The sequence below is a fragment of the Argiope bruennichi genome, chromosome X1 (assembly GCF_947563725.1).
Source record: "Argiope bruennichi chromosome X1, qqArgBrue1.1, whole genome shotgun sequence".
Classification (NCBI taxonomy): Eukaryota; Metazoa; Arthropoda; class Arachnida; order Araneae; family Araneidae; genus Argiope; species Argiope bruennichi.
This window is the reverse complement of record NC_079162.1, coordinates 42,372,749-42,385,211: the sequence shown is the minus strand read 5'-3', so window position 1 is coordinate 42,385,211 and position 12,463 is coordinate 42,372,749. Positions and strand designations below refer to the sequence as shown.

General features: G+C 26.3%; 1 protein-coding gene across 13 annotated transcripts in view; it reads right to left on the bottom strand.

Moving 5' to 3' along the window:
• LOC129959554 (uncharacterized) overlaps positions 1 to 10,723 on the bottom strand; it is a 132,051-nt gene extending 121,328 nt beyond the window's left edge. For all 13 annotated transcript variants that reach the window (XM_056072451.1, XM_056072449.1, XM_056072452.1 and 10 more), the window contains exon 1: positions 10,561 to 10,723. In XM_056072451.1, coding sequence (XP_055928426.1) covers positions 10,561 to 10,711 — 151 coding nt within the window. In that variant the 5' untranslated portion in view covers positions 10,712 to 10,723. The remainder of the gene's footprint in view (positions 1 to 10,560) is intronic.
• Positions 10,724 to 12,463: the final 1,740 nt, after the last annotated feature.

The following is a 12,463-nucleotide window of genomic DNA, read 5'->3' as shown; positions in this document are numbered from 1 at the left end:
ATATACCCCCAATGATCATGAATAACACTTTAAGGTCCTTATATTCATGCAAGCATTTGACAGCTATTCAATGAATCAAATGAGAAAAACAAAAATTTCTTCGCTTTATGGGTATTAATTCTTTAAAGTAATTATTACTTTATTTATTAAAATTCTCCTTATTTATTTATTACCATTCATTAAAAGTTTTATATATTATGACAAACAGTGTCATTTTCAATTTTTTTTTTTTTTTTCTCAGTTGCTGGACTTATTTTTAGATAAAGCTATTCTTAATTCAAACTCTAGAATAAATTGAATTATTATGGTCCTAATGGCTCTAAATTTGTCAAGCTCCAATGTCCTAACTATTTTACAATGCTTCTTTGCATTATTTTCTAACAAAAATATTAGTTTAATAGATTACAATAGTTCTGTAAATATATTCAGATATAAATTACAATTAGATCTTTATGATAAAGTAAATAATAAAAAGATTTTTTTAAATATTCCGATTCTACCCCTCACTTGAATGCCATGGACAAAAATGATAAATGGGAATTGAATTTGAGTTTAATTTTAAAGCATTTTTTTAACACAGAGATTGTTTCTTTTATAGCAATTTTAATTTATAATAATAATTTAATTTTCTGAAATAATACAATTTAACTCTTTTCTACAAAATCATTAAAATAGTGACAACAATTTTACTTTAAATTATTTTTATAAATGCATTTGATACCCATTTCTTATTTCTCTGTCTGCTGCACCAATGAGTATTATGGAGTAATAAGAATTATTTGTTTACTTAAGAGAGCCCCTCATTTTAATAGAATAAACTAAATGCACAAGAATAACCTTAAACAGATATCTAAAAATAACATTTTTTTAAAAAGGTTCTTTAAAATCTTGCAAATGAATGATTAAATAGTTGACTTTACATATGTAGTCTTAAAATGTAAACATTGTGGTCCGAATTGGGGGAATATTTCCATTTTATTGATAAATTCTAAAAATACCCATTTTAAAAGAAGTTAATTTTAATTAGGATGACTAATTTTAGATTGTTTTTAGGTAATTAGCAAAACCTATATTCAGAAAACACTAAAGGAGTTTACAACAGATTTCTCTTCATAAAAAGTAGTTACTCTATTCAAACAGGCAACAAAAACATAGTCAGTAGAAAGGCAGTTCTAATTTTGTAAATGCATGGACATAAAATTTATCAGCATACATTGATATTTAAATCAAGAAAAATAATACCATTTTTCTCACAAGAGGGAACAAATGTAGGATGATTGAAAATTAAGTTCCATCCAAATTTGGACTTTTAGTAAATAATGTCATCACCTATGAATATTAAATACTATAATCACTAAAGTACATGTCCTAAATTAGTGAGATATATATGGCTACAATTTCCTGAATGTAATTTGTGAAATAATGTAAAGTATAGCACTTGTATAAGCAATCTGATGCATTTTTAATAAATTTGTATGTTAAGGAACTGTATAAGTTTTTGACTAACAGAACTTTCTTTAATTTTAAAATATAGTTAGTTATAGGGTGGCCATTATTTCTGTTGTCTGATTTTCCCTGATATTTTGAAATTTTATAACAAATTACCTCGACTTTTCTTGGATGAATCTAATAACTCCAAAATTATGCTGCCTTCTTTTTTATTTATTTATTGCAAAATATGTTCTTAACTGTATGTGGAAAAATTGTTCTACTCTTAACTAAAATCAATTATCCAGGAAACAAAATAAAAAATATTTTCACTTAGATAAGTTTTATAATTTCAGATAAGTTTCAATTGTGTTTTAATTATTCACTTCCCTCTTTTGCAAATATATCAACCAAATGCTAGAAGATGCATGTCCTTCTATGATGACTTTTAACTAGCCCGTCATATCTCAGAACTATTTGTCAGATTTACTCAAGAAACAATCAGTACAAAAACACATTTACACTGACAGAGTGCTTAAACTGAAATGTTTCCCTCCAATGGGGGGTCTTCCCTATCCACACTATTTAACATACAAATCAGAACTGAACAATGACTTATTAAGAGAAAAAAATCATTTACAAACATAAAATGAAAATGCTGTATCAAAATAAGAGAAATTATTGAATATAACAAAAGTGTATTAATTTTTAGCCCACCAACTATAATAAAAAATCTCTTGCACACAGGCAGAATGCTTCGTAACATACAGAAAAAAGGGAAAAATAGGTCCTTTTCATTATTGTTTCACTTATTGCATAAAAAGGAAAATATTTTAGAGGTATAAATTTTTTTTAAAAAAAAGTTAGCACAAATGAATTTTGTAAATTTTTGTGACAATTGTTTTCGTATACATCAAAACATATGAAAGAATATTGCCCTAAATTTTTCTTAAAGAAAAATAACAGGAGAAATATGTGACTATAATGAATACATCAAACAAATTATTTTTGGTGTTAAAAAAATATTTAAATTATGAAGCATTTTTAATGGAGTACAGGGGGATTTTGTACAGAAATTTGAAACGTACACAATTTTTTTTAAAAAAATGCAAAAACAAAACTTTAGTAATAAAGTCTATTTCATCTTCCATAACATCGGTCCATTGTCCATTAGAAGAGTTCAGTAGAAATCTGTATTCATAATGTTTAAAAATAAGACAAAAGGAAAGTTTTAAGAAAATATTACTAATAACATATGCTAATTCATAATTCCACAAAAAAATCTCCAAGCAAGAAAAAATTTTTGACAAAATACTTATTTATTTACAATAAACTGTTAAAGTAAATTATATACTTAAAAATGAAATTAATTATCATTTTTTAAGCATAAACTGAATTTAAAAATTGTCGATATTTCATATCCAGTGTAAAATGACTTAATATTAATACTCAAAATTCACACTTTCGCTTCTATAACACGTGATTCGATATGCTTAAGAAAGAAAAGGAAAAAAAGTGTGTGTGTGTGTCTACATATATCACTTTTAAATAAAAATTATATATATATAAATCCTTACATTATATATTTAAAAGACGGCCATTAAAGCCTAAAATCAAAACAGTAACTGGAGTTGGGCCTTAGTTAGGCTGTCTTTTCCCACAAAAAACAGCAAAACAATTTTCACTAATTACGAAAATAATTTGATGTTCTGAAAAATAATCAAGCAAAAACGTTCAGGCAAAAATATGTATTTATAAGAATACATCAAATATGGCAGTCAATCGTTCTTTTCCACTGTAGTTCCAATGTTAATTTAACCAACTTTACTATACCTAAACTGTTTTGGCTAATCATAAACCTAACCTCAATAACAACTCAGTCTAAGAATGATGAATTAATGAATTATAATACCATCATATTATTATTGTAATATCATAAGTAATGCAAGAGAATGAGATGAAGGAGTAATTTCTATAAAATAAACATATGGAATATAAAAGTAAAGCAACTAATTAACTGATGAATTGACATAAAACAGCCAGCAAAATTTAAGTAAGAATTCATTACAAACTAGAGATATGACAGCTGTTCTTCAAAATAGAAGAAACTTCTCAAATGCAGCATTGGTGATGCCACATCAACGAAATTTCAGACACTCGGAATTTTAAATTGAAATCTTCCGTCACTTGCTGCATGTGCAGAAAACGTGGATGACTTTCGTATTTTACTATTAGTAAATTGTTGATTTTTCATTGGTGGACACTAAAATTTCCTTCTACTTATGAAAAAATACCAGCAAATTGTCAAGTTCAATAAAAATAACTAATATAAAAAAAATTCCAGTTTTTCCATAAATTTCCCAGACTATGCACTGATTTTTCCTGATCGCTCGGAATTCTCTGAATGATTCCCAGTTTCCCGGTGAATTGGTCAGCCTGTTTTAGATACAGATAGAAAAACAATATTTTAAAATCGTATAGAATTTTTTTTAAAGATAATTTTCTTTGAAAAAAAATTTGCTATTCAAATAAACTAACAATACTTGCGTACAACATTTTTTTTTTTTTTCTTTTCTTTTCTTTTGCATATCTAGAATAAATTAGCTTAAGTCTTTGAAGCTAAATTCAAGAAAAGGAGTAAACATGTATGAGAAAAATCTTTGATTTAAATTAGCAAATGAACCATTGCTTAAACCACAAAACAGAATCCAGAGTTCAATGTTTCAATGCAGTTGACTACAAGCACTTTAGCTATGGATTGAAGAAATGAAAACAAATGAAAATTCATTCTAAATTTTGTAAAAACTTCTAAACCAAAAATAAGGTATGAAAATATACAGCAGATCTGGAAATAGTTTTAACAGAGCTCTAGGTTGCAAATAAAATAGATGAAATTGCAACGTTAAAAGCGACTGATATGATTATATAGTTTGTGAGCAAATTAAAGTACTAAAAGTGATTCCTTCGCTGGAAATTTAAAATTCCACAGAAATCCCCGAATTCTTCGTTTGTAACAACATTTGTATGGCATTAGTAATCAAATTCAAAACAACAGTCACAAATTATTAATTTCCAACAAAAGAATTATACTGAATTTTTTCTGAACAATAAATATTTCTTAAAACTTTTATTACATTAAAATAAAAATGATTAAGGTTATTATCTTCTTTTTAAAAGTAGCATAGATTAATTTGTTGCAATGTGGATTTTCTTGACAATATCGACTATTATAACAAACTTTATACCATATGAAAATTATCAAAATGTTCGACATTATCAAGTACTTCTGAACAATTCAACAATAAAGTTTGAACAGTTTGGATATTAAGTCTATTAAATCTGAAATAAGTCAAACTTTAGAAAAAATACTAAAAGACTTTGCAGAAAAAAAGTAAGAAAAACAGATTTTCAAATAATTAGATTTATATATGACAACTGAATTTTAAATGATTTTTAATAGTCTTAAATAACTAATTTCCATCTGTACATTTAAAATTTTTTGAAAAAAAAAAAGAATTCTTCAATTGTAAATTTATTATAATATATGGTATGAAAACCATCTTTTAAAGATTACGGTTCTTTTTTTTTTATTTGTAGGCCAAGATAAGTGTGCCCATATATTAAAATATTTGTTTGATTGATTAATTCATCTGAAAAGTATGTTTCTAGCATTTGCTGTTTAACTACAGAGATATGAAGCCTATAACTTTGGTTTTGTGGTGTACAATGGTGCAAAAATAATATTTGACTATACTGTGCTAAGTAAAAAGTAAAATCTAAGAACTGGTGATAAAAATAAAGATATAAAAGCAAGTAAATTGAGTTGAAACGGCATAAAATATAAAAATTCAATGGTGAATATACAAAATTAAAAATTCAGAAGCTGAAATGGAGACAATGATTTGAAAACAGAAGTAGAAAAAATAATGTGAAACATACAAAAAAAAAAAAACTATAAGGTGATAATGAATATATTAATCAGATGTTTTGTCAAGTTATTTTCATATAATAGAAATTAAAGTATTAAATTTATATATGACTACTGAATTTTAAATGATTTTTAATAGTCTTAAATTACTAATTTCCATCTGCACATTAAAAAGAATTCTTCAATTGTTTAAAAGTTACTATAATATATGGTATGATAACCATCTTTTAAAAATAAATTAGATTTATTTATTTATTTTTGCTATTTGTAGGCCAAGATAAGTGTGTCCATATTTTAAAGTATTTCTTTGGTTGATTAATTCATCTGAAAAGTATGTTTCTAGCATTTCCTGTTTAACTACAGAGATATGAAGCCTATAACTTTGGTTTTGTGGCGTACATTGGTGCAAAAGGCATATTTGACTATACTGTGCTAAGAAAAAAGTAAAATCTAAGAATTGGTGATAAAAATAAATATATAAAAGCAAGTAAATTGAGTTGAAATGGCATAAAATATGAAAATTCAATGGTGAATATACAAAATTAAAAATTTAGAAGCTGAAACTGAGGCAATGATTCGAAAACAGAAGTAGAAAAAATAATGCGAAACATACAAAAAAAAAGCTATAAGGTGATAATGAATATATTAATCGGATGATGTTTTGTCAAGTTATTTTCATATAATAAAAAATTATACAAATACTAAAATTTAAATTATTAGATTTATGTACGATTATTGAATTTTAAATGATTTAATAGTCTTAAATTACTAATTTCCAACTGTACATTTAAAATTTCTTTGGAAAAAAAAGAATTCTTCAATTTTTGTAAAGTTACTATAACATATGGTATGATAACTATCTTTTAAAGATAGATTACAGATTTTTTTTTATTTGTAGGCCAAGATAAGTGTGTCCATATATTAAAATATTTGTTTGGTTGATTAATTCATCTGAAAAATATGTTTCTAGCATTTGCTGTTTAACTACAGAGATATGAAGCCTATAACTTTGGTTTTGTGGTGTACATTCGTGCAAAAGCCATATTTGACTATACTGTGCTAAGTAGGGTTTAACGGTTTTCAAACCCGATTTTGAAAAAAACGGTTTTTTAATGTAAATTTGTCACATTCAAAAACCAGTTTTTAAATTAAGAAAACCGGTTTTAAGAATTCATATTATTATGTAAAAATTAATTTTGAACTTATTTGATTTGCTATTCATTCTATGCAACGGGCAGCAAACACATTTTTTCAACGTTGCAAATTGCGTTGGCCAGTGCTTGTGCACTGCCTGTTGCATAGAACGCAGTTGCGCTTCCAATTCGTCAATTAATGTTTTTCATGAACATCCCTTTTCACTTTTTTTTTTCTAGGTGAAACAAAAGTTTGATAAAGTTCATCTCCTGCTTCTCGTTGGATGTTTAGTCTATCGGTATGAAGTCAGCGCTAATAGAAACGTCAGCAATTTGAGTGGCTCGTTACGAAGAACGTGTGAAAGGAATAAATAATTCCCCGTTTTCTGCTTCTTGATCACAATATTTAATGATATCGTATCAAATTTTCTTCGTACCACTCTTGAAAGCTTTTTTACACCACTTAAACTAGCCATATCAATACGAAATATTCAGTTAAAATAAAATGCTGTCAGAAATGACATAATACTCACATACATGTGAAAAAAAATTGAACTAAAAAAGTATCTAATGCGAGAAATACAAGGTCAAATGTGCTTATCGTTCCGCGTCTCACCCCTTAATGAAATGGAATTGTCGAAATGGGGTCAAAGAATCCAATCCGTCTCGAATCACGACAGGTTTGCTTAATATTGTGAAGGTGAAAACTGGAAACAAAAATATAGTTATATTCGGTAAAAGTAATGTAAGTATTAAGAATGTTTAATTTTTATGTTTATATTTTCTATTTTACATTTTAAAATTTAAATTTTATTATAGAAATTTCTTCTATCAAAAATTAGTGTAAAATAAGAAGTTCTGGCTTCTGTTTAATGGAATTTTAAATAAAACACAGGGTGTTAAAATATTCCATATTTTCTTCCGCAACATTTTAACATAAATTATGCCTTTAGCAAACATTGGAATTAGATTAAGAAATGTTTTGTTTTTTTCAAAATTCCTAGAAAATGTGTAGATTAGATGACTTTAAATTGCATTAATATTAATAGTTAAAATAATAAAATTGTAAAATAAACGTCAAAAATATTAATTCAATAACTTTAATTTCATTTTTAGATAAAAATGAGTAAGTCGGAAGTTTGGGATAGTTTTCAAAAGTTCGGGATAGACAAGCCAATCTGAAATCATTGTAATAAAATGTTGAGCTGCAAAGGATCATCTACGAGCAATCTACATAATCATTTAAAAGCAGTTCATAAAATAATTGTCGGAAATAATATAATTGTTTAGTTTCTTGAAGACCCTGAAGAAAAACTTACAAATCCAAAGACACTGAAAGCTGAATTTTCATTATTTGAACAAACGAATAAAAGAACAAAAAACTTAGATTTGTAATTTGATGCCAAACTCAGTAAGTAGTGAACGAGTATTTTCAATTTCAGGCAATATTGTGTTCAAAATAAGAACGAGATTTAGCCACCGTTCAGTGGATATTTTATGATTTTTAAAATCCTATTTTCTTAGAAGAAATTAAAATTAGTGAAAATAATATAAATATTATTTAAAATTTTTGTTTGTGTTTTCATTATTTTGTGAAAGTATTATGTATATGTAATCTTTAATTTTGTTTTTTATATTTTGACTGATATTGATTTTGTTTTTTGTTATTTTATATAAATTAAAATAAAATGGAAAAAAATAGAATAGGGAAAAATATTTTATTTTTCCCTATACAATTTTTTTTTTTTTTGACAAAAATTCGAAAACCGTTTTTTTTGGAAATATCGTCGAAAACCGGTTTTCAAAAATTCGGTTTTTGTATAAACCCTAGTGCTAAGCGAAAAGTAAAATCTAAGAACTGGTGATAAAAATAAATATATAAAAGCAAGTAAATTGAGTTGAAATGGCACAAAATATAAAAATTCAATGGTGCATATTTCAAAATTAAAAATTTAAAGGCTGAAATGGAGGCAAATGATTTGAAAGCAGAAGTACAAAACAATAATTGTAAATATACAGATATACACAAAAAAAAAAAGCTAAAAGGTGATAATAAATATATTATTCAAATGATGTTTTGTCAAGTTATTTTCATATAATAGAAAGTTCTAAAAAATCTAAAAATTTATAAATAAATACTGAATTTTAAATAATTTTAATAGTCTTAAATTACTAATTTCCATCTGCACATTAAAAATTTTTTGAAGAAAAAAAAAAGAATTCTTCAATTGCTTAAAAGTTACTATAATATATGGTATAATAACCATCTTTTAAAAATAAATTATATATATATATATATATATATATATAATATATTTATATTTGTTATTTGTAGGCCAAGAATAAGTGTGCCCATATTTTAAAGTATTTGTTTGGTTGATTAATTTATCTGAAAAGTATGTTTTTTAGCATTTGCTGTTTAACTACAGAGATTTGAAACCTATAACTTTGGTTTTGTGGCGTACATTGGAGCAAAAGCAATATTTGTCTATACTGTGCTAATCAAAAAGTAAAATATAAGAACTGGTGATAAAAATAAATATATAAAAGCAAGTAAATATAAATATGGCATAAAATATAAAAATTCAATGGTGAATATACAAAATTAAAAATTTAGAAGCTGAAACTGAGGCAATGACTTGAAAACAGAAGTAGAAAAAATAAACGAAACATACAAAAAAGCTATAAGGTGATAATGAATATATTAATCAGATGATGTTTTGTCAAGTTATTTTCATATAACAAAAAATTATAAAAATACTAAAATTTAAATTATTAGATTTATGTACAATTACTGAACTTTAAAGGATTTTAATAGTCTTAAATTACTAATTTCCAACTGTACATTTAAAATTTCTTTGAAAAAAAAAAAGAATTCTTCAATTTTTGTAAAGTTACTATAATATATGTTATGATAACTATCTTTTAAAGATAGATTACAGATTTTTTTTGTTATTTGTAGGCAAGATAAGTGTGTCCATATATTCAAATATTTGTTTGGTTGATTAATTCATCTGAAAATATGTTTCTAGCATTTGCTGTTTAACTACAGAGATATGAAGCCTATAACTTTGGTTTTGTGGCGTACATTGGTGCAAAAGTCATATTTGACTGTACTGCGCTAAGTAAAAGGTAAAATCTAAGAACTGGTGATAAAAATAAAATTAATATATAAGAGCAAGTAAATTGATTTGAAATGGCATAAAATATAAAAATTCAATGCATAGATAAAATTAAAAATTTAGAAGCTGAAATGGTGGCAATGATTTGAAAACAGAAGTAGAAAACAATAATGCTAAACACACGCACACAAAAAAAAGGTAAAAGGTAATGAAAATATTAATTAGATGCTGCTTTGTCAAGTTACTTTTTTATAATAGAAAATTATTAAAAAAATACTAAAATTCATCCAACTTGATACCAAAATAAATCATACTGTTAACTTTTTTTTTCAAAATGATAAATTGTGCATATTTCACTACTAATTACAAAAAATGTGCATCATCAGAGAGTTTAAAGAGAAAACAAAAGACTGAGACTAAAAGGCTAAGTGGATAGCATACCCCTGTAAGCCTCTAAAACCCAGCCGCCATTAAAATCTAGTTCTTTAAAAACCCTTAATATTATAAAAATTATGTCACATGCAGTAGTTTTACCGTAAAATATATTAGAACAGTGAACTAAAAACTGTTAAATTTATTATCTCTTCACGTAGAAAATTGTGGAGCGTTTATAGAACAATGAAATTCCCGAGCGTGTGTTTACACTGTCATACACAAAGGCGTTATCTTCACAAAAATACTTAAATAGAAAAAGTATTATATTTACAAACGAAACATGAAAAAAAGTAAATTCACACTGATGTAGAATAAAAGAGACGAGTTAAACTAATTCATAAAAAGATATACCAGAGATAAATCCACCGAAGGGTTCAAATGTATTTGTAACAGACATAAGCTTACAACCATAGCCATAAGCCTACACCAGTCAGCTGGGGGAATAATGGCGGCTATGGCTGGGATACGCTATGGTAGAACTTGAGTTTTGAAAATATACAGAATTCTCACTTACTGCCCTTCTTCGTTATTCTAATATGCTTGAACCACGATTTGTAAGGACATGGCACATCATCTTCCATTTCTTTATGTTCTTCGTCTACTGATTCCATAGGAGGATTGTTGACAGCTTTGGCTTTGTCACATAACGCGACCGAAAGCATCATGGACGACTAACACCCACGAACCGGACGGTTGCAGTCAAAAACGAAAAAAGGGAAGTGAAGAGGGGGAAATAGCTCATAGGAAGAGCGAGTTTTAATGCGGAGGTTAGCGCTAGCTCAATGGTTGCTTGTGAAAAAACGTTTCGACAAAAGATGAAAGATTAGTGTAATCGCCAAGATTGAAACGCATATTTTTGTTTTCTCAGATAAGTATAGAGGGCAACAGTCCTCCTAATACGAATTCATAATATGAGCTCATAATTAAGTTTTATGAATCTCATTATTGATTGAAAATGATGTTATGAATGTTAGTTGTTGTTGAAGGTAATGTGGGCATGAAAAACTGAATCTTCTACAGTCGCGTTTTTTATTATTATTATTTATTAAATGGCAATAAATTAATATGTTTTTAATACGTAAATTCCAAATTAAAACTGGCAAAACTAAAGAATTTTTTATTGTTGAATGAAACTGAATGTTTATACAGGACAATGAAATGAACTGTAAACGGTTCATTTAAAATGCTACTGGAAGCAAAAAATGATTTCGTTCGGGACACAAATTTGATGCTGCTGTAATTGTTTCTCTTGCAATAAGACTCCGCTTTGTTCATTGGAAGAATTTTAATTTGTTTAGTACAATTAAAGATTCATTTACATGTTCATAACTTTCGGAATATGCTAGATTTTTAATTATATAATATTTCTGAAATAATCGATATAAACACAAATAGGCAAAATTATGCATGTTTTTGGTAAAAATTGCTTAATAATTTAAAAAAAAGCTGAACTTTGTGAAAGTGTAAACGTTTATATTCTAGATCTATTTCATAGAATACGAAAGCATTCTACGAATTTACGAAACTAAAAATCAGCACTTTCTCATTCTTATTCATGATCTCTATAGGGGAAAAATTTTTAAAAGTAACCTCAAACAGTTAGATAAAGTTATTATATACATATCCATTAACTTTAAAAATCCATTATTAGACAAATTCAAATTCATCCCAATATTTATAGAATTTTCAGATCAATTTGCAATCAAAAATGTAGAAATTAATTAATGCTTCCAATTTGCTCACACTATTGGAAGAAAGATCTTTAATTCTTTTTGTAAAAAATAGGAACAAATAGAAATAATTCTCAATGCATTTGCAATAAGGAAGAATTTAAAAATTAGTCCATCCTTTTCATACTTATATTATTACTAACTCGAACATTATCAAAAATAAGGAATTAAGGAAACTAATAATCAGAGGCACTAAATTCCACCAGATTTTCAAAATCTCCTTGAAAAATATACTACCTGCTTGCTCAATTACCTAGATAATTTCTGCCAAAAAACAGCAACTAAATTTGATATATGCATGCAGTTCTTCACAGAATGGAAATGGACTCTATATTTTAACTTGAAAGACTTCATTAGAAATAATTACAAACTACCCGATTTAAACTACGAAGTACACGAACATAGAAATATTAAAGATAATATCCAAAAAAAATTCATAATCACTCCTATTGATAAAGCAACCGACAATTACGTTCACTTTCAAAAAATTCTATCTTGAGATTTTGGAGAAAGAGTTCAAAGCATCTGAAACCTGCAAGCTAAGTAATTCTGACACCATTATCATTAAGGAAAAAAATGTCTACTTTAAACAAAGAAAAAGTTAAATATCACAATGTTAATAATAGCATACCATATATTGTTGCCATACCATATATCTAAATTTCATAAACAATGAATAAAATTTAG